General features: G+C 47.9%; 1 protein-coding gene across 5 annotated transcripts in view; it reads right to left on the reverse strand.

The window, feature by feature from the left end:
• The window catches only part of CTBP2 (C-terminal binding protein 2), a 125,077-nt gene that overhangs the window by 53,621 nt on the left and 47,796 nt on the right, over window positions 1-23,660 (reverse strand). The window contains exons 1-2 of one of the 5 annotated variants that reach the window (XM_080597225.1): window positions 9,115-9,135; window positions 1,882-2,041 (exon numbers count right to left, since the gene is read on the reverse strand). In XM_080597225.1, the coding sequence (XP_080453351.1) occupies window positions 1,882-1,939 (58 nt within the window). In that variant the 5' untranslated portion in view covers window positions 1,940-2,041; window positions 9,115-9,135. Of the gene's footprint in view, window positions 1-1,881; window positions 2,042-5,643; window positions 5,665-5,797; window positions 6,367-9,114; window positions 9,136-23,660 lie in introns of those variants that run through there. The other 4 variants (XM_080597224.1, XM_080597226.1, XM_080597223.1 and 1 more) reach the window with 4 other exon arrangements.

Consider the following 23,660-nt stretch of genomic DNA (forward strand, 5'->3'; position numbering starts at 1 on the left):
CTAAGCAACTAGATCTGATAGTAAACATCAAACCAGGAAGGCAGCTTTTGAACATCCAGGCTCAGCTGACACAACTCTTTTAAGTTGAGTTCAAAGTAAATTTTGAAGATGAGATAGTGTACTACACCTGAGTGTTTATGACATTCAAAAGGAGAAATACGCAGCCCCATGCCGCAGCGCACACTCTGGATGCCCCTTCCTAGCTCCTCGCCTTTCTCTGCTTTGCCTCCCCCCAAAAAATCAATGGGGCTGCACACCCTGCCCCCTGCCCCAGGGACACCGCACCGCTAACGTCAGTCCAGTCCAGAGCGGGTTAATCAAACAGAGAGGCAGAGCTGCTTCTACATCTTTTTGTATTACGTGATTAAGCGAAGAGCTGACTTCTCTGGTCCTGTTGGCTTTTCTTTGAGCTTGGCATCCAGTCCCCCAGAACCGCTGCCACTTTCTGAGGAATATTCAGAGCGTTCGCAGGGGCTCTGCGTGCGCAGGACAGCACGAGGATCACCCCGATGACTCTGAAGCTATCTCACTCATGAGAAGTGTAAAGCAATAGCAAAGGAGTTCTGCTTTGGCATGCTAGAGTAAGCAATGCATAACACAAATATCTGTGCAAAACTCACCCTGTCATACTGTTCAGCATTTCCCTGGAAACTCCACAAACCCCACATATTTTGCTAGAACGGATGCAGTACAACTCCCACGAGAACTCTGCAATTTCATCCAAGAGCAAAACCTATTTCACTTTGTTGGCATTCAGGTAATACAGTGAATTGTTACCCTGCAGGCCACTATTCATCTCCTTAAGAGCAGATAAAAACCGGAGCTCCTTAAAAGACACGACTTAAGACATCCTTCCTAAAATAACAATCTGCTCTGCTTTTGCTACTGATGGTAGAACTTCCCTGAGTGTCAGTTTGCATAAGAGAAGGATTGAAGTCTACACCAAAAAGTCTGAGGTTTTTTGCCATCACTTGACTTCCACCATACGTAACTTAAACTATGTGAGCTGCAATAGGAAAAGGTTACCTACAGACTTCTTCTGCTGGAAAGTGGAATAAATAGAAGGTAAGAGTCACCTGTGCTGTGCCATTGTAACATAAAATTAGCAAAGAATGATTTACAGCAAATCTGCCTTCTTACACCAACAAAAGAAAAGCCACTGTAACAGTTTGCCCCAAAACTTGTGAAATACTTCAAGAGCTACTTTCAAATTTTCATCTATTTTTTCTACTGTGATAGTCAATATTACGGGAGATGGTCAACCTTTGTGTCCACTGCGTGAAGCAGCAGCTCTGAGACAGCCGAATCTCTGCCCTTCCGGACAGGGGTGGCTGCACTGAGGTGGAGGACGCTGAGCTTTACCCAAATGTCCTGCGCTGTGCTCCCCAGCCCCACAAGCAGCCCGAGGCAGCAGCAGCAGCAGCAGCAGGCTCGTGTCCTCCTCCTGGGATGCTGGAACCAGCACCGCTCGCGAGCACTCGGAGGGAGAGCAGCAGCAGCCTTGGCCACCTGCATCCTGGCCCGAGGAGATCTCCAGGAAGCAGCACGTTTAACAGAGCACGACCTTTTTCTCAAGGCAGCACAAATTTAAGCTGCACTTCAAACTGGGAGTGACTACAGCATTTCAGTAGAAACCAGGATGAAAGGAGAAGATTTGGTAATTAAGCAGTCCTGTCCGCAGGACTGCGAGGAGGAACCAGCGGATCCCTTGCCAACGTTTCAACACCACTATGACCGTATTTTGTGTCAACACAGAAGACGGGAAACCTAGTCATGGATCTGGATCTCATTATCTCTAAGTGCTGAACAAAACAAGGAAAAATGAGGTATTCTACCTTAGCAGTCTGTCAACTTTAACAGAACAGTGGAACATCCTCTTACCTTCACAGATTCTGTCCAGTCGCTGTCGCTTGACTTTGTGTTTATCCACAAGTGCCATTCTTGATGGTATTTTGCAACTTTCTGATTCAAAAAGCAAAGCAGTCCCCCAGGAACTCAGGAAAACTCACGGGAGTCGGCATGCATAACGCCACTATCGATCCTGTCGAGAGACGAGAGGAGCTGGTGAATGGGACTTCTAACACGGGAGGTGACACCCACCCGCCCCAAACAGCCCAGCAGCCTTGCTGAAACCAAGGCTGCGACTTTAGCACTTCCAGCCGCAGCGTCCCACCAGCTCTCACACCGCAAGTCAAGCACACAGCCCGTCTATCTTCCCTGCGATCAGAAAAAAACAGCATCCTACAAGAGAACTGCCGAAGCGCTGTCTGGCCTTCCGAGTTTTATTTCTGCCTTAAAAATCTATTCCTAGCAGACAAAATCCATTAAGCTATTTTGTAGGCTCACAGATACTGAAACATTATTAGAGAGTATATAAAAAAGGGAGAGCAGCTTTTGCTCTTCCAGTACTTTCACACACACGCATATACACAACCACTTTCATGTCTTAGTTAAACCTTGCCCTGTAAAAGTCATCACTGGACCTTGAATTTGCAGCAAGACCTTGATACACATCCCAGCTGCCACCAGAGCCTGTCCCTTCACAGGGACAGCCTGTCCCTAACGTGCACACCTTTAAATGCCGATAAAATAAAGCAATCCGCAGAGTGGTATGCGTGGCATTTGTGAGAAATTAAAAGGCTCGTTTCACCCCTGAATGCTCAGGCCCCCGTTCAGGCCGCAGACCCCGAAGGTGCCCCCATGGTACGTGCACCCAGCATCTTCGTGGCGAGGTCCAGCCTTTCAAAGGCACTTCCACAATGGTATTAATGAGTCAAGGCAGAAAAGGCGAGACCTCACGCCGAGAGCTGAACTCAAACAGTCCCACGCTATGAGCACTGATTGTTTACCGCGTTACGTTACGTGGCCAGTGACTCACTATCGAGCTATCCCCTTCGACATTTGAAGAACAGACAACCCTGATACGAGCTGTAAACCCTCCGGGGACACATCCTGCCCGAGAAGCTCCAGCCCCCAGCAGCCATTCGCCACCCTTTTAGGGCCAACTGATGTCGCCAAAAGAGCAGAGGTAGCGGAGAGCCGTGACTTCTAGAACCAGCGCAAAACCCCACCACGTCTGGGGCCTTGCCAGGTCAGACGGGGAAGACAACAGGCACGAGCAACACATCCTCTCCCAGGCGGCCATCTGCACCAGACGGCAAAGTCTCGGCCCCTCTGCCTGCACTCCGACGAGCCAGGAGCAGCCACAAACCCAGCGTCACTTGCTCAAACCACTCCAATCACGCCCAAACAACAAAAGCATCCACAGGAGGTGAATATTCACACTGCATTGCCACCAAATTTTTCACAGCGACATAAAAAAATGCCAGGTTGATGTAACATAACGTAGGAAACAGGAGAACAAGCCACCAGGAATAGGAAAAATCCGGGCTGATGTCCACAAGCTGACGCTGGGCAACGTCGGTAACCTTGGCTTCTTCTTCCCCTGGGGTCGGGCAGCAGCGGCACCGCACAGCTCATCCTCGTGATCCGTCGGGTTCTTCATTTCACATAGTCCCGTCAGAGGATTTTATTCCTCCCCAACAGCTTACGGCTCCTAAAAGCGGCAGGGAAGCAGCAGCTTCCCAGAAAGCACCGGCCTCTCACTTAACAAATGCAAGGGGCCGGGCTGAGCACGCGAGGGGTAAAGGCTCTAACAAAGCCGCCGCGTACCAAGATGACAATTTCATGGAGATTATTGTTATTATTATAAATGGTTATCAATTATGCATCGCATTGATAGTTAATTTATAAAAGGGAAAGGGCTGTGTTGGTACAACTGAATTCTGACTCAGGGAAGATGGGCGATTTCCTGGTAGTTAATGGCCAATTTCCCAGCAGCACAACTGCAGCATAATCTCTGAGATTTATAGCAATAATTAATTGATTTTTTTTTTAAACATAGGGATGCTAAAGAGAATGATTCCCACTGCCATTAATAATTAATGCAACATTTTAAAAGAAGCAGAAAACCTCCATTCCAGAGACAGAAGCTTGCCACAGTCAAAATATTTCTTACAACAAAAATTATGCTGTTAGTGCAGCTAACACAGGAGTAGCTAACAGCATTTCCATGAGCAGCGTTCAACAGCAGACACATGACTTTTTAGCTCTATTAAATCCCAGCCCACATTCAGGGAGAAATACTGGGTTATGAAAAGTCACTTCAGGAGAAAAAAGTTAGCACTTTGTTCTGAAAATGCTCGAATGGTTCATTATGTTGTGACTGCAAGTCCTTTCTCCCCAAACAAAATCAATATGCAGAGTGTATTTAATTTTGACAGAGTGCATTTTCTGATGGACAAATGCTTCCATTAAAGTTCTTTCCTCCTGCCATCTCAATTCACTGTATTACTCCCTGGAGGAAAACTTTCTACAAAAGGAACTAATAACAATCACAGAAATTACCGCTCGTATTAGCAGAATCCCGCACAGCTTAACATAATGCCCACGAACGAACTCCTTCCTAACGATTTTACCCGTTCCATCTTGCTGTGACAGGTGCCTTCGACGGTGCCAACCAGCAATAAAAGCACAACTCCAAAGACTTAACTAAAAATGTGGCAGGAGCTCGCGAGCGGGATTTGGCATGGATGGATGAAATGGAGAAAAGCAGATGTGCAGGGCACAGAAACGAGCGGATGCTCCCCAGCCTTTGTACGAAGCTGTAATTAAGAGGACGGTTCCTCCATTCGTGGCAGGGAGGACGCAATTAGTTGCACACCCAACTTCAGCCTTCCCTCGGTGATTTCTCCACCCAGCCCAATCTCGAAACAATTGCAAGGCTAAATGTTCCCCAAAATAAAACAAACACAATCAGGCGCGGCAGAACAAAAATCGTGGCCAGCAATTAAAATGCAAGAAAACCTCATTGTATAAGGGAATTTGAGAGAGAGGGGCACACGCATAAAAACTGTACTTCATCTTCAGCAAGATTAGGAAACAAGTGAAGCGATTTACATACAGTAATTGCATGTCCGTGTTAGCCTCCAACAGTGTCTTTCAAAATGTAAATTTTCCTGAAAACCCTTGGACATGATGATAGCCCGTCAGTTATTTATTTATTTAAAGAAGGAATGTGCTTAAACGGGATGTTTTAAGGAAAAAAAAAAACATCCCAAAGTAACAATTTAAGTAGCTTCTTAATACCGCCTGTTCAACAACACAGTTCATGAGCCAGAAAGTGGGAGAAGAGAGAGCTGTACAGGGCTTATCCTTCCAGATTCCAATGGAAAATGAAAAGAAAGAAGAGGTCATTTTCCAAAATGAATGGCGCTGTTGGGCAAAAGCACCAGAAAGGTGACTTCACACATAGGACACTCTCGCCTAAGCTCTCACGGAGCGCTGTTTTGTCATCTTCCCGCAGCACAAACACAGGCAACATCTATTTCAACGTGTCCACCACCGGCATCGCCATCCAACCATCCTGGCACCCTGCAGGTGACCGAAGCTCCCCCAACCCCACCGCCCTTCGTGACGCCTGGTCCCCCCATGCTCCTACCGCTCTGCCAAGCCCCACTTCACCCAGCGGTGATGGCCACAGTGGGACTCCTCTCCAACTTCAACCAAAAGCATGCCTAAATGACCCAAAGCGGCACACGCACGCTCCCAGGCCCTTGCTGGAGTCAGAAACCTGTTGCTCACAATTTCCATCTGTGTTTTGTTTTTTTCTTTTCACCGTCTGCGAAACACGGCACCAACAAGATGGAGATTCCCTGCCCCGAAAAACACGTGGCCCCGCGACCTGCCAAGTCTCGTCATCCTTCCACGCGTCCACGCCGGGTTTATAAAGCCTTACTTAATCGAGGGGAATGGAAAATCCAGTCCAAACGCTCTGATGGCACCGCAGCACATTTCCTGTGCTCTCGGGAGAGGAGAGGTTCCCGGAGCCGCGGCTGGAAGCACACCAGGGTTACCAACAGTCCGTAACAGTGAAGTTAGCATCTGCCGGTGCCACGGTTAGCTCTCCCCGCCTCCTTCACGTTAAGGTCCAGTTTTCGGAAGCTCGACCCCACTTGTGCTACGGTGTCAGAGCCCAGCTCCGGCATCCCCCGGCGTGAGCCGTTCCGGGGCTCCTCGTGTCGGATGTCGGCAGCCGCCGCGGGGAGGGCGGCGGGGACGGAGCAGCCGAGTTCGGTGCAAGAAAGGAAGCGCGGAGCGAAGAAAGCAGGAGACACACAGAGATAATGGCAGGGGAGGGAGGCGGACAAAGGAGACGGTACAATGCAGGAGGAACACTTTGAGTCATCCTTCCTCCCTGCGCTGGCGGCGCATCCTTAAGCAGGATGCTGCCCAGCTCAGCCCCGACGCCTGCTCTCTCCAAAGCCCTGGCAGGGCTGCAGGGAGGAGGGAGCCGCACGGGAGGGCAAGGGCTGACCACTCGCTCTGTGCCAAAATTCCCCCCTTCGGATGCTTTCTTTTAACAAACAACAACAAAACAACATGTGGAGCTCGCAGTGTCAAGACACCAGTAAGCACAATAGCTCAGCGGGAACCAGAAAAGGATTGAGCGTTTATATGTGTAAGGAGAGCAAACACAGATTTTCGTTACGTGGGATGAAAAATTTTTAATTTTTATTTTAATGCCCAAGGGATGTAAATCCTCGCACTTGGGAGGAGGAATCACACAGTTTCTGTGTGGCCAAGGTTCGGACTTGTCCCGCTCCATTAAACGCCCTCAGACACCGCGTGGGAAACAGGACACCAGGAAAAAGGGTTTTCCTGGCGTGTGGGAAAGCAGTCTCGGCCGGGAATCGAACCTTGGTGCCAGGCTCCCAGCAGCCTGCACCCCCCGGTGTACCCTCAACACCCTCAGAACAGCCACGGCAGGTCTCTCGCTACGAAATAATTGCTAATTAGCTTTAGTGCCTTTATTAGTTATTAGTATGATTTTGCTGCTGCGGAGCGTTCAGTGATGTTTCGCATTAAGGCCTCTCCGTGGGAATGACTGGATGGCTCCGTGGGTGGCAGTAAGCGCTTTCCGTCTAGGTGACTCGCTTGTTTTCTGTCCGGAAACCTAAAGGATGAAGTCTTGTCCTCTGCTGCCTGCCTGGTGCCTTTCCCCAAAAACCTCCGGGGAAAACACGCTCGCAGGGGTCCTGCAGCCTGGCGCAGAGAGCGGTAATGCGGCAGGTTAGGCATGCTGCACGAAGACACTCCCACGTTAGCACCTGCTGACGGAAAAATAAAGAGCTCTTCTGCTCTTCGCCATGCAGAGAAGGAGAATAACATGCTGTAGGAGTCTTGTGCTGAAGAACTGGTAACAATTTTGAGTAACTCGCTATTATATGAGTGAACAAAATGTACCATAACGGCATATGAGCCTGCACATCTGTTGCTAAATTAAACACGCTACATAACGATTTAGACCACATCTTAAAACATTATGCAACAAGATACAGACTGTGCTAAAATAATAAGGCTTCAAAGACAACACAGAGGGGCTGAGGCTGCATTCCTTTCAGCCCTCAAGTCACGGCGAGTACCCCTTGTCAGCTCTACTCCATCAAAGCTACTTGACTCAGTAGATGTATCGCAGTTCTCTATGTCCTTCAAGGGAAAAAATACATACATGGTTTGTAACAACCTCTCTCCTTTCCATCCTGACAATGCAGAAAGCATGAGGGAGGTTTTTGGTTGGATCTGGACTTTTTTTTTTTAAGTTTCTTTAAGAACTGTGTTGCAGGTTGCGAACTGTGTTCCAGGTTGGGTTCTCGCTAGCAAGGCAGACGCTACGAAGACCTGCTGAAATGGCAATATTCAAGTTGCCACAACAGCCATGGTGCGAAAAAGAAGGGAGTGAGATCCCTAGATTTTGCTCCTATTTTATTTCCAGCATTAGTGACTGGCTTAGAGAAAAGAAGTCTCCCCGGGAGATCCAGGTATGCCCCCTGGCAGGCAGAGACAGCCCTCTGTAGCTCCTCGGTGACTTCTCAAGTTCAGCTAGGCAATACCAGAACCGGCACTCCTTTCACTCCTACACCGAAACACAAACAGGCAGCCCAAACAGGCTGCAAGAAAATTGCTTTAAAGAAAATAAATGTCATCTCTCTTTCTGCCATCAGGAGTGAGGCAGGTCGATGCTCTGCTCATCCTGCACCGACAGTTTGCAAGAGCCCGGTGGTGGGCAAAACAATAACCAGGAGCCGGACCCAAATTATCCACTTAGCTTCAAGAGCACCTAATCCATCTGCTAATTAATCATGGGCCTCCTTTAACCTCTCTTATCTTGTTTTTCTAAGTATCTGACACTGATAACGCGCCCTACAGCACATAACTGGCTGGGAAACTACCTTTAACTTTTCAAATAAACAAGAGGAAACGATACAGAAATAATCTTACAGTCTCCTGAGGTCCCTGCCATACCGAAAAATAAAATCTCGTTCAACATTTTACCAGCATTTCTCAATTACTTGTATTTATTTTCACTAATCACAAAGGCTGATGCTGGAGAGAGACGAACCTTCGCTGGTTTTACATCTGGACAACCAAAAGCTCTCCTCTACTCAAGCAGCAATTCAGCACCACGCCAAAATCTGCACAGCCAGATTAGAAGCCCCTAGAAAAATGAGTGTTTGCGGGTCTGTTGGATGAGTTATGTGGTTATTTGGCCGTTAGAGGGCATTTTATACTGCAGAGTGAAGCGCGGGCGCACAGCTTGTGAACAGCATCGCTAACCCCCATCTGGAGCTGCTGGAGAACCGTTTCTGTCTGCTCTCATTTAGTAATTGCCACTTTTCAACCTTTCCATATGCTGTATATAGATGAGCAAGCAAGAGCAAGGACAAGAGGAAAATAAGATGAAATAGCTATGATAAAAAGTCCTGGTTATATAAACACTTCGGCGCGCAGCTATTGTTGCTTCCAAGGTTTGGTTTTGTTCAGTTCACTTCTTCCCCCTCCCTAACTCCGACACAGCAAATCTCATCCTTTTTGCCCTCTCAAACAGCAGTTTATGTTTTAAGTTCAAAAATGATTAACTGAGAAAAATATCAAGTTGTGTCTCAACACAGCTATCCATCTCTGGAGCCAGAGGGGAGAGCCCATCTGTCTCCAGAGCGAAACAAAGGCAAATTCAACTTCCTCCCTGCCAGGAGGTAGGGCACGGCCACTTACCTTCAGATGGCTCCTTCGAGTTACTACCGTGCCCCTGAATGTGAACTGTAATCCGTTTTCAGCTTCTGCTGGCTAGGAAACCGCACAAAGCCGCCCACTTCCCTGCTCTGGTGTTTTTCCTCCTTCCATCTAAATACAAATCAAATTAGGAAAGAGACAAATATCTCACCATCCATCTCCAAACACACGCATGTTTGTAATCAGGGTGGCCAAACTTCCTGAGTGCGAGCTGCATACCAAAATCTCCACGTGGCCGGGAGCCACATCCTCCCACCCCCGTCAAGCTGCACGTCTCTCCCACCAGCATGCCCGTGCTGCCGGCCTCCAAGCCCACAACAGGGCTGGCCGGGTGGTGGCCGTGTGCTTCGGGGCTCCCCACGGCACCATCATGCCTGTCCTGCATGGTTCGCCGAGCCCCAGGGTGGGGAACTTGGTTAAATATTTGTTTTTAGTCTATACTTCCAATATACTCGCAAGTTCATAACAGCGAGTGCAGCAATGGCAAAACAACCAAAAGGAGATGGGTTATTAGCACTTTTAGCACTCTGGGTGCCCGTGATGTCCCACCTGTCTAATGTACCTGCTCAAGGGCCCTGAAACCCAAACCATTTGTCTTTGCAACTCCTTCAAGACTTTGGTTCCGTATCACTCCTAAATGAAAGAAATAGTAAAATAATAACCCCTGCTTCGCAGCCTGTCCCGCCGCGGCACCCACCTCCTGCCCTGGGTTTTTAACTGCTGGGTTAAAGCTGCTGTGGGTTGGTGTCAGACTGCCCCGCACGGCACAAACTCCCCGTGTTGCTCAGTGTATCACAGGTATCTCGAGCTCTTTTCCATCAGAGCCTGCCCTGGGTCCTCGCCTGGACTGGGAACAGCAGGAAGGAGCAGTAACACCCTCTTGTCTCCAGATCTTTAGAGCTGTAATTTGCTCTTATCTGAGCACTTATATTTACAAGGCACTCTTACATAAAAAGTCCTCATCTGCATTGACTTATTTAGCAACATGAAATAAAATAGCCTGAAGCTATTCGTGTTGCTTAACATACTTTTTTTTTTTTTTTTCTTATGTAGATGATGCTCTGTGTAAAGAAATATTCAAAGGGGAAAACTGTGTTTTGTTTGTAACACTTACTACTATCATCGAAGAAAATATGTTCTAGCAAGTCTCTGAAGGGGCAAACAGATGTAATACCTTTAACAGCTCGGCTAATTCATCTTTTGCTGCCCAACTGCTGGTGAAATGGAAAATCTCAGAATGGAAATGTGGAAAACCCTGTTCCTTGTGGCCCGAGATCAGTTCCCTCTTTGCTACCTCTTTCCATCGGACTAAGTCCTGTTTTCAGGTACACGGTAGTCTTACTCCACAGAAAAAAAAAAGAGTTCAAGAGTTCAAGGCCACGTCCCCATTCAGGCGTGCTCCTGCAATGCAAAGCGGTCTCCTTCCTGTGCCAGAGGCATTCCTCTCCCCACCGCCTACGTACAAAAAGGTCTAAGGGAAGGGATGGACGGAGGCAGGAGCAGGATGCTACCAGTGGCACAGAGGAGGAGAGCCCAGCCGGGTGCTGGGGCATCGAGGACCAGGGTTTGGATCGGGAACGGCTCAGGGATGAGGCCAGAGGGTGGCTTTCGGGGAAGGCAAAAAGCCTTTTTGGAGGGTTTGGGCTCCCCAGCCATCCCTCCCTCTGCGCCTCACCTTTGCTGCTCTTGCAGCATCGCTCAGGCAGTTTAATTTCCAGAGGGATGAAAGAAGAGGGAAGGAGGGAACAAAGTGAGCGGAGAGAGGTTTAGATAACAGCCATAAATAAAATGAAATAATTCTCCCACCACTAACCTTTAGCAGTAAGTCAGAGCATCCTCTGCGGCCACCACAGGTTTGCATAATCTACACATCTTTCTTATAAGCCTCGCCAGTTTGCTGTACGAAAGCTATTTTGGGATTTAACAACACTCAGGTTATTGACCTAAATTTACAAAGGCTCATCTGGAGCCGTAACGGTCCATTGTGTGCCAAGGCCTGCTCGGGACTCCTTAATACACAGATTATTGATGCAATGAACTGTAACAGCTCCTATAGAGCTGTTATGGTTTATTGTCGCAACACCTACTCGGGGTCCCTTTCATGCGCAGATCGGTGACACGACAGACAGCAGCGGCCACTGCCAGGGGATGCACAACTCCACGGATTGCCACGAGAGACCTCAGTGGCTTTGGCCTCCCAGGGCATTGCAGCGAGCAGGAGGATGCAGGAAATGCTGGGACCCCCCCAGCCTGGGGGTGCACGCGGCCGGCTCCGAGAGGGGACGTTTGCAGAAAGCGATTTGCTACTGAAAATTGGGATTTGTAAATGAAAGCCCCGGTGGGACCAAAGTTTTATCAAGAACAGCCACAGGCCCGCATTATAGATCAAGGCTAAAAACCTGTATGAGAAATACATGGAAATTAGCCAGAAAAGATCAGGGTCTAATTTTCAAGAAAAAAAAAAAGAAGGAAAGGAAAACATTTTAAGTTCCAAGAGAATGAAAAGAGAGCGAGCGCAATGGGAAAGTGCACAAATATCTACATTTCTCCCTTCTTTTCTTCTTGAAGAGCAAAAATAATCTTAAAAGCCTGAAAGCTAAGCATGGTTTAAAGGAATTCCCTAGTGCAGGGAGACCTCAGGCCAAGAAAAGAAAAATTAAAACATTAACACTTAACCAAGTGCTCACAGCCTCTTCCCAAACAGCAGCGACCAGCTCAAAAAGCTGCAGCTGGCTTTCCACTATCGTGTGCATCTTCCCCACTATTTACCAGGAGCTTTTTTTAACATCAGTGACACTTCACATTCAAAACTGCCGTTAAAAATAGGCTGTTGGTCCTCCTGGTTTAACCCTCCAAATTCCCTCCTCCCGCCTCCCTGCACACCCACCGGCTCTGCCTCCTGCTCTTGCTGCCATCAGGGGCGATGCAGGGGAAAGGGGGGACCCCAGGGACCCCCACTGCTGCCCCCAGACCTCGTCCCGCACCAGAGCATCCCTCTCATTCCTTCCCAGAGCTGGCAGCAGGAATTATTTGCGATAGGCGAATTGTTACAGGCAATAGGCCTATTCTGCATCTCCGTCTCCCTTCCCACCTGCTTTTACAGATGACATGAGTCGAAGGCTTAAAAAACCACCACCCAACACTAATGTTTTCTCTTCCCTGCAATCAGCAGCTCAGCCAGGAGAGGAGAGAAATTCCTTTGTTATCCTGCAACTACTTAACTGCTGAACCTTCAAAACCTCCTCAGGAAACAGGCCTGGTGAACGGCTGCTGCACGGAGCCCTGCACGAGAGAGACTCGAAAATCAATATCCTTCACCCAACTTATCAAATTTACCGAGGACATTTATACAGCATAATTAAATAGAAAAGAGATACAAATACAGAAGAGTATTTGCACGGCACTGCATAGCAATTGCATTATCTCTGGAGCAGAGGACACTTTGACAAAAAGGAGGGAAAACACCATACATCAACCAAAGGAGCTGCAAGGAGCATGGGCAAGGTCTCGGCTCTCATTGCTCACGGGGAATGTTTAACACGTAGGTAAAAACAGCCACAACATGCACACCAGCACATGCACCTAAGGCATTTCGGCAGGTCCTGCTCAGTCAGCCAAAACGACGCCATCAGAATTAGGTCGGTGACGAATGTGCTCCAAAACACGTCGGTGCCTCTCGGACTCGCACAGGGTCTCCAGCATGTGTTGGGGCGCTTCCCCCTCGCTGGTGTGGAAGCAAAGCAGACACTATTATGTTGCCTTTCAGCATATGAATGTACCAAATAAAATCGATTTTGCTCAGTAATCCACTCGCTAAGTTCGTGATGTTTTCCACAATCAGCAGCCGTCTCCGCAGGATTGCGAGATAAAATCTTCAGTGCAAGGTTAAACCTGGGAAAGGCTGACTGCCAGCGCAGGGCAAACTAAAACACTGCAGAAAAGGCAAACTAGATTATCTGGCTATTTGTTAAATAATTCTTCTCACAAGGGTTGTATTACAAGTGTGCTTTGTGAATGCCCCTTGCGTTCAGGTAGAGCCAAAGAGACTGGCTCCTCTTTTAAAGTCCCTACAAGCAGCACACTGCTGTAGATGGGACATGTCTCGTGCCATGTTGACCTCAAAATTTAGAGCAGCCCAGCACAGTGCTGGACATAAGGTGTGAACACCGGTGGGTGAAAGCCTGGTGTCTTTGTGAGAGGCACCCAACTACTGACTTCATGGTCTTCAACTTCAGACTCAAAGGGTTGATCTTCGTAAGTGCCCACAACAATTAGGTATAGACTAATTACACTGACCGATAAAAATCAATATACAAGGGTGGCAGGATTCCTACCATTAAGGCAGAGATGCAATCCCAGAATCACAGGACCATTTTGTCCAATCCGCCCAGGAAGCCTTCCGCAGATAACCTGCAAGACAGACTGAACTGGGACTGAGAGAGGATGTGCTCCATCGCAGGAGAGGTCGCACCATGCACAGCTCCTGCCCACCTTGCGCCCCAGCTGCCCCAGAAACAGGCAGGTGACAGCTCAGGAGCATCCACAGCTGCCACATGCCCCGCACGCTGCTCCCCTTGTTGCCAGATGTCACATACAGAGGGGAAATCTCAGCCATCCCCTTAACAATGCACCCATCCGGAAGGGCAAGTGTCAAGTTAAAGGCTTTTTTCTTGCTTCTGTTGTGTCTTGATTTGCTAATATGAATCATACTTGACTCTATTTTGAGCAATCCTTTACTAAAAATGCCTGTGAGTCATTTTCTCTAAACTTGAAACTATAAAGATGGTCATGTTTGGGTAATACTAGGGAATTTTTAAGACTCTGAATACTTCTCTTTTTAATTGAACAGGAAAAGAAGGGGAACCTGAGCCACAGAAAACTTTTTCTTTGCTTCTTATTTGTCCGGCATAGACACACTGCTCTGGATAGAAATCAGAACTCATGGAGTAAAACTTCTGAACTAAATACATACGGAGACTACTAAAATAAAGATGGAATGTATAACAACAACAACAAAATGCTTCAAGGAAAGGCCAAAAAACAACAAACAAATCTCTATCTCTGGGAATCTCTATCAACCTACACTCAACATGTATTTTAAAAAAATAGTCTATAAAGCTAATTCCATGACCTTTAAATTTATACACATCCCTTTCCAGATGGAGTAACTCAATAACTGAAAATCACACTAGTATTTTTTCCTCTCTCCAGTGCTCCTCACTTGAAGCCAAAAGAAGACTGAAGGCTTTGCTCTCCAAACTGAATGCTACTTACTCAGGAACACAAGCAGCACGCCACGCATAATAAACTGGTCTCCAGGTACCGAGTTGTGCTTTTTTCATCCCAGACATGGAGACACCTCACTCTGCTTCATGCCACCAGATAAGACTCTACTGCAACATCAGCTTTGGAAAGAGGCTCTTCACCAACGCGTGAACATCTGAACCAAATGCATTCAATGTCCATCAGCCTGCCACCACATCTCTCTCCCCCATTACCTCACTCCAGAACTTGTCCCCGTACCCTCCATGAAGGACTGGCTGAAGCAAACAGGCTCTGGCCAGGACAGCCAGCAGAGAAACTTCCTTTAGGTGTCTCCTGGATGAACTTGGTATCTCTGGTATTCTTAAACACACAAGTCATGCTCAGACTTGAACATCCTTTGGTCAAAAGCAAATTAAAAGGCGGCAGGAATGAGCAAGCTTCACTGCTCATTCCTACCACATTTGCTTCCCAAACAGCTTCAAGTCCTGCACAGATTTCCAACCAGCACCATCTGCAGCAGCAGATCTAGAGATGCAGTAGGGAAGACGGCATGGCAAAAAAGCAAGGCCAGGAGATCTCCAAGCAGAGCAGCCTGGGGATGGGACAAGTAACGTTTCTGACTCCTTGGGCAGGACCAAGATCCATGGGGCTGCAGAGGAGGCACCAGCAGATGCCAGGGTGGTCACAAAGGTGCAATAAGCACTGAAGGGAAATCCCACTGATGAAAGCCTCAGCTCTGGCACTGCGACCTGATCATTTTTTGATCCTTGAGGTGACTCCAAGACCCCTTCGTTCTGATCAAAAAACATAAACAAGGATAAGGGTGACGGACTTACTGCTCCAGCTGTGGGGCTGCAAGTCCAACCCACGAGAGGGCAGCTAGGGAAAAGAGTATAAAGGAAAACTCATTTCCCCCGGGGCAGCCTGATAGAGCCCATCAGAGGAAACATCTGCCATCCTCCGTGGAGGACAAAAACGAGGAGGAAGTCGTTGGTTCATCCAGAGAGAAGAAAGTTAAAAATGTTAAAGGCACATGGGTTGTGACCAAGGAGGGAGACCCATTTCTGCAGGCAGGGCTCAGCAAAATGGGTTAAAAAGGCAGTTTTAGAGACTACAGAGTATGAAAATGGCAGCAGCCCACTTGATGAGGTCAGTGACTGAAGTGGCCTATGGTACTTGTAAGAGAAAACATCTGTTCGTGTTAAAAGGTCAGCAGGAAATGAACGCTATTTACTTTGTCCTTACTGGTTAGGCCAACACTCCTCGAAAGAGAACCACACATGGCTTAACTTAGTGTTAATGAAAGTACGAAAACATCGCCGTGGTCTTCTGACTGGCAGCCTACCTCCAGCGGGACCCCTCACTGCACCCAAAAACCCCCATAATAGCCCCGGCGACCAGGCCGTGCGCACTGGGCCGCCAAGCCCGGCCCTCCTCCCCCCGAAGTCCTCCTGCCGCCCTCTTCCTTTCTCATGGGCCACCAACCTGCACACTTCAAGAGAACCAGGAAAACGAAACAAAACAAAACAAAACAACAACAGAAAAACCCAACCCCACAACTCCTTTCTTCAGGAACAAGCCGTTAGAATAAATCCGTCAACATAAAAGCAAAAAAACAAGAAGTTTCTCCTGAAAAACAGGAAGTGTTAGGTACAGAGCGGCTTAAAATAGCGCCGACTTAATTTGTTGACACAGCTCGGGTCTCCCGGGGCCGTGCCTTGTCTCCTGCGCTCACCGTCTGCGCTGGCCGGAGGCCGGGCGGCCTCCCCGTGGCAGCCATGCGGCGGCACGCGGGCATGGCCGTGCGTCACCGCGCCGACGGAGGGGGCAGCGGGAGCAGGTCCATGGCCGCAGGCCCGGCCGCGCTTCCTGCGAGGCGCGCGGGGGCTCCCACAGGAAACCCCGCTCCGAAACAAGCCCCGGCGCGATTCAGGGCGTGCGCTAATCAACAGAGGGGATATTTAAGGCTGGTCGCCTCTCGTTTGTTTTCAGAACTCGGTCTGAAGTTTTGAGGGCGTAGGGAGGTGGTTTCAAACTTTCCCTCGCTGCTCCCTGCCAGGCTCCCCGTGCTTAAGAAAGCAGGGCCGCAGCCAGGCAGGATGAATTACTGGCGGCCGATGGGAAGCTCAAAATAATGCGGCTCTGAGCCCAGGCCCTGCTTAGACAAACTGTCACAACCAAGTGACGTTCTGCTGTGGGGCACATGAGGGAGATGATACGCTCCTGCACAGGTTGAGTGGCATTGTCCTACCACTCGATAACCCCACTCATTTCTGCTCTGCCCCTCCTGCAGCCTGCTCATGGACATCCAGGCCCCACCGTGCATCCTGCCCTCCCACACCGGTCTGCAGAGGTGCGAAGCTGCAGCTTTTTTCCCCCACGAATTTAAAAAACACTTTAAAACTACACTCCCAAATGAGCTAATGCAGACAAAAATGATGATATTGTAAAGCAGATGAAGAAACTGTCCCCCTCCACAAAGCGCGGTCTCCAGACCAGGCCGACCTGGCCGCCTGCTCCTGCAGAAGGCACCACGCCACACAACGCACCACACCAGACACCAAGGGGCCCCTATCATGAGCAGCTAATTATCGGGCCACATTACATTATTACTCAGATTAAGATTTGTGGGTTTTCCCCTCGCCTAACAATACGCCTTTGACAGCAGCACTGCAAATACGCTAGAGCAAGAGCAGCAGTCTAGCTCCATGTGCAATTAGGCCAGCATGTGGATCTTATTGCTCCTAAGGACTCTTATTTGATTTCCCGCACCACCAACTGGTGAGAAGTTTTCAAGTCTAAATACAGAAGAATTAGATCACTCTTTGGGGTGGTCGCATCTGGGGTTGGAAAACCAGATGGAGTGCGTTTTTCGAGGCCTTTGTAATTGAACCAACACACAAAGTTGCTAGGAAGCATGCAAATACAATCACTGCTCTGGGGCAGCCTGCAGTAGGGCCGGTGCCGTGTCTGCCAACACTCATAGACACCATCTTAAGTGCTAGCAGGGAGGAACGGTCTCACGGGCTGTGGGCTTTAAAATATTGTTGTGAACATGGACCTATGGCAGGAATGCAGCAGCTCTGTGGCTTGTGAATATAAACACATTCACCCCACGTCTTCTCACAGTGCCACCCAAGGAACCAGGGAGATGGGCGATCGCTTCGGTTCCCTAAAAATGCAAAGCTTGTACGTAAAACTGGGGAATTAAGGGGAGAGAGAGAGAAGGAGGGAGCAGTAAGGAAGCTTCAGCATTTCAAACCAAGTGCAGAGATGGCAACCACGAGTGCCATCATGTGTGGCAGGCTGAGTCTGAGATGGACTAAGCTGTCTCTGGAGCTGCCAGCCATCACCACCACTGCCAGCTTTGGCGACCGCTGAAGAGATTTGCTTCTGGCAAGGCAATATCACAGGGCTTTGGGTACATTTAAAGCAGAATGTGTTTTTAAAAGATGCGGGCACAACTGTGGTTGAAGCAGCATGCAGACTACCACCAGACCCCCTTCTGCTCCATGGGGGACACAAAACGTAGCAGGTTATCTATGAACTTCCCGACATTCGCACACACCTAAGTGGAGGGCATCTCTCCCTGCAGCCAAACAGCACTGGCAGGGACTGCTCCAAAAAGGCCCAGGCTTTGTCAGGGAATGGCTGTTTTAGGGACAGAAAAAAGCATCTATCTTCCCTGGTGTTCAACCATGTGCTGGGTTTAAAAACCTGTGGGTTTAAAGACCTCCTTATCAGCAGCTAACACAGAGCACGGTTGCTCACAGCACAGGAAGTGGACCCAAACCCCACTTTCCTCTCTTGGTTTTTCTTTTTCTCCTTGGAACCAGAACAGACAATAACAAAGTCACAAGTCAAACAATAAGAATGAGGTGAAGAGAACTTTCTCTGCCAAATGCTGAGTTTGCAACTCGAGCAGCATTAGCCACTGGAGGCTGCCCACGCGGCATCTTTCAGGCACGGGCATGAAGAGGGATGCTCCTGCTGTGCCCTCCCACAGGGCCACCATGCAGCTCCCCACCTGCTCCCCCGACACAATATTCCCGAAATGCAGAGACCTGGAAATTAATTAGCAACTCAAGCCTCAGCAGAACACTTTTAAATATTTGTCCGGGACTTTTTCAAAAGGAAGCAACAAGTAGAAAAACAAATAAATGTCCAGAGTCAGCACTTCACAACTCGAAAGAATACACACTCAGTTTTATGAACATGGCTTGCACATAAACATACACTTCAAAAACAACCCTCCATACATACCAAACCAGAGCAGCCAAGAGGATGACGGGGAGATCAGAGAGTTTATCAGCAGAGAGAAGAGGCAATGGGTGGTGAGGGAGCTATCAGGGAAGGAAGCCCTATAGAGAAATCCCTGTGAAAAGCATAGGCAAGTGCCTGGCACCGCTCTTTTATCGGGGTTTGTTTTCCAGACAACCCATAGGTTTTGTGCACAAAAACACGGTAATTTTGCTGTAGATTTTTTTCTTTAAATTAAGAATCGTTGGCATTTAAAATTGGTGTTTGAGGAGTATACTGCTTTTTAGTTTTCGATGGTGTTATTTTGTAGGCATTCTGTTCTTAGAAAAATTAAGATAATATTTGCTTTTGAAGCCACAAAGCTGACACTTTGATATTGCATTTTTCACATCCAAATCCACACCAGCTGGGCTTTTTCTTCTTTTAAATGCACTCGAGCTCATTTTCGCCAGGCCAGCCTTCCTTTCTGCATCAGCATTTCTGCTGCCTGAGTATCTGTGGCCATAACGCAAGCTACACAACTAAACCGAACCAACTTTTCCAAACGTTGCTACTACAATGAGCTGCTCCCCAACCCTGCAGCATCGAGCCGCTGGGATTTCTGAAATAACATGATGAAATATCTGGGTGGCTACACGGCCAATTTTAAGCAGCCAATTTGAAATTTCTGGTTGGTAGCGCATCAAGGGAGTGCAAGGTTCAAAAGCTGGCCATCACACAGTGTATTTCACAATGAATTCAGACTGTTTTTCTAACCCAGCTGTCTTGTTTAAAAACCAGTGCAACCCTCCAAGGTATACAAATAATTAATTTCAACCCAAGCTCTGAAGCAGCAGCTCCCAAACTTTCTTTCCTGGCTGCGACCTCATTTTACAGACCGGTAACTCTGCGCAACCCCAAACAGCAGAATAAATATCGGACAAAATGAAATTTCCGTCAGGCTCACGACCTTGCTCATAACTTCCACGAACCTCATTTCGGGGCCATTGCTCTCATTTGGGAACTGACAAAGTCGTAACACAGATGATTGCCAAAGCACACCGACGGACACGGGCCACGGGGTCTCTAAGGTCACTTATGCCAAAATCCTCCCCATGGCTCAGCTCGCTTTTCATGAAGGGCAAAAACCAGAACGTGGATGTTACTTAACCACATCATAAATAAATCCCCTTAAAATTACCTCCCTTGATATTTTTTATTGCTACAAGACAAATTTCAGCTTTAGGGGAACTACGCTGGTTTCTGCAGGCTGCTGGGAACGCCGTCGGTGTTACACATGTGAACAATAAGTTACAGTGACCTGCTAACACCACACAAATCTGGTAGTAGGAGCTAACATAGAAGTAGGCATTTTTGGTGCCCAGATTGGATCCTACAGAACTAGACGCTTGCAGCCCATCATACAACTGGGACCTTTCCAGCATTGGTATCAGAGACCAGAAGGGGAAAACAAGCACCAAAATGCTTCAGCAGCACTCATCTCCCAGCCCCTGCCCTGAGTTCACGGTTTTGGCACCCCGACGGCGGTGATGTACCCAGCTGAAAACAAGAACCAGCAAGTTCGTGCAGACACATCCTGGGGACAGACGTTCTGGGCCATCTGACCTTGTTCTGACATGTCTTGTAGACCCGAAACCCGCAGCGTGGTTTAGCCAGCAGACTGCGCTGCGAGTAGAGCAGCTCGGCTGGGCTGCCTGGAAAGCAACGTTTCACCCGTGCACAGATTGCTTCCCAGTTCCACAACCTGAATGTTAAATACAAGAATATTCCCATAAAAGCGCAGAAAAGAAAGGGTAGAAAATTTAGTCCTTTGGCTCCCTATTGCTGTTAAAATTAATTGCCACATAAAATTGCTGATTCCTACCAAATGAAGCCGTAGAATTTATCAACTCAAGGATAGAGCAAACTCACTAGTGGTTTAAATACATTACCTGAGTTATTACTAAATTTTGTTCCTGTGACAGTTTTATGGATAATGTAGGTTTTATAAATTCATTAGCATGGGACTAACTTTCAAAGTAAACAAAGGCATTGAATAAACATCGCAGGACTGTGTTTACACACAAAAAACAGATCTCCCTTTGCTCTCCAAAGCCACGCTGGGATACTCGGAGGAAAAATATGAAAGCAGCTCTGCTGAAGCACTTCATGAAGGGAAAACGTGGTCCCGCGACCTGGGCACCGGGGACAAGCAGCACAATGGCATCTACAGCACTCGCTGCCAAACAAAAGCAGACACTGAAAAGAAAGAGGGAAAACCTTTTTTGCTCCTTCTCATAGCTTACAACAAGAAACGGTGAAAACCATCCCAGATGGAAGCACAAATCTGAAGCTGGTACTGCTGCTTCTGCAATAAATCTTAGTATGATGGAAGTTGTTTTAACCTATGTTTGCTGGAAGAAATGACTAACATCGGTATAAAAAAAAAAAGAGATTGTTGGAAAAAAAGCTGTTTTTCTCCACTTTTCCATTCTGTTTACTCTGTGCATTTATCACCAGCATGTGCAGAGCCAGTCTCACTCTTTCCCCCGTGCAGGCAGCGAGTTAGTCACACTTTCCCCCGTTGTGCAGCTCCTTTAGTCAGCAGCAGGGAGGTGATAAAGATGAAAAAACTAAACAAAAACAGGAAAACGCAATTGTGAAAAACACAGAAATTAGCAGGAGGTCCTTGTAGGGGAAATGTAACATTCAAATCAATTTTGCTAGCTGTAATTGAGGAGACCTCAGTCCGGGAAGGAGCTCCAGGCCCCTCCAGGCAGCGGCTCCTCTGGAGGCTGAGCACACCGGGTACCAGTGAGGGAGGACACAGGGCAGGGCAGGGGCAGGATGGACCAGGAGCAGAGCTCTAGGAGCTGCTTACAGTGATGCTCAGGTGGAAAAGGATACAAAACCGCAGTGCCAAGGCAGACACAAAGGCACTGAGATGAGCTGACTGTCCTCGCTGGGAGGGAAGCTGCCGTCAGAGAACAGATTTTGTACAACTCGGAGCACGCTGCAGCTCCCAGCCCCAGCAGCGCGTTCACTTATGCTCACCAGGTGTTAAATAAAGAGCTGGCAGCAGGCACAGCCTGAGTTTTGTGACCAGTGCAATGTAATTATGCACCACTGCTTCATTCTTGGGGGTCTACTTATTTAAAATGCATTAAAGAAATAAATCACTGCTGATTGTCCTGTCCCCTTCCCTTTTAAGCTAGGCTGGGGCAATAAATCTATAAAAAGAGTGATTCCTCTGTTAAATAAAAACAACAAAAGGGGTAAAATGGGAGGCACAGCAACTTATTTCCAGAGTCGTGTCCTCCCTTATTTTCTCCAGATACTTTCCATTGAATTATTTGCTAAAACAGATATTCAAAATGGCAAGGATGCCAAACGAGCCTAATATACCTTTACGACGTTATCACCCCAAACCATCTGGAACTGCAGCGTCCCAGGTGCTGAGCGGTTTTTTAAGTCTTTGGGGTCACCTGCATGGTCTGCAAACCGCAGTCCTAGGTGCGGCATCCACGTGAGTGCAGCCAAAACAGGGGGAAGGACGGACTCATTGACATGTGCAGGGAACCAAACCTGCCTGCAGGCACACACGCAGTTATTCCTCTAAAAATGGGGTTTGGTGCTTCCAGGTGTCCAGGTGATGGAAGTGGAACGAGGGGATGAGGCTGTTTCTGCCTCCGTTTCTGGGGAGCAGCACAGAGCACAAGTCCCGTGGCTCAGACCCGGGACCACATCCTCTTGGACCACATCACTGGAAAGCATCCTGGCTCCACAAGTACAGGGATCGGGCTTCAAGTACCACCTAATGGTATATTTCTACGTAAGACCAACAAAGCCAAACCTGAGATGCTCCCAACCAGCTGGGGTTTGGAAATGCTCAGAGATGCTTCCTCACACCGGTGGTCCTGACCTCCCTCTAGGGAAGTCCCAAGTCACCCAGTAATGTCATACGGAATAAAAACACAAACATGTTCATGCAGAAAAAATGCTTCTCAGATACTTTTTTCCTGCCCTGGTGTTAGTTACCAACATCAACAAGGTTAGTGCACGAAGTGTAGCCTGGCCAGGCACTTCTGCTGGATATTTAAGGACGAAATAGCCAGTGAGAGGCTGAGCAATCTCATGCGAGCATATCTGTTGCTGACACGAATCTTAATTCTGTAAGGATAGTCTCATCTGCCAATGGGAAGCTCAATAAGGGATCAGATTTTTAATCCAATCTGCTTTCAAAATAATCTTGTTGGCATTGATTGTGCTGAATTTCATCTATGGGAAAGAATTGAAAGTAAGAACAAATATGTCTGTATATGACCAGGAAAGTAAATGGCTCTCAGCATTACAGCCAGCTGCTAATTACAAGGAACAACCACCCCGATATTAACATTTACGTGGTCTCAGGAACAACCACACAGCTGTATTTTAAAAAATTATTCCCACATACTCAATATTAAACAAAAGTAGTCTGGATTTAAAATTCTGCTGCTCACCTCTACCCCTATTCCCCCAGAAAACCAACCCTAAAATCTCAGCTGTCTGTAAGCCCAGCTGTTTCCTGGCTTTTCTATGCAAATTGTTCTCCCTGGATTTTATTGTACGCATGCCTATGTCTCTTAAAACGCACTCAAGTTTGAATTAGGGGCCCTACTTCCATCAAAGGGAATTCTTGTAAAATAAGCTCCATTCTCACGGTATCTGACAAGGAATTATTATCCCATAACTCACAGGTCTCCCAGAGGTTCTGTACCAAACTTAGCCCAAAAAACATCCCGGAAGGGAAAGTAGATGAAGGGACACGAAGAGCCACTCAAATTTAAACCTGCAAGGTCAGGAACTTCTTGCCAAGCCACAAAACACTGCCACATCTGTCTGCCTACGATTTTTACCTATCAGGACTAACGAAACACTGATTACGAGGTTCAATTCCAGCTTAGCTTAAAGCAGGGAACACGGTTTTTTCACCTTTTCCTCTTGGTTCCAGCCAAAACCATTTAGTTATTCCTCTGTTACTGGCA

The sequence above is a fragment of the Anser brachyrhynchus genome (genome assembly GCF_964034855.1).
Source record: "Anser brachyrhynchus genome assembly, chromosome: 6".
Lineage (NCBI taxonomy): Eukaryota > Metazoa > Chordata > Aves > Anseriformes > Anatidae > Anser > Anser brachyrhynchus.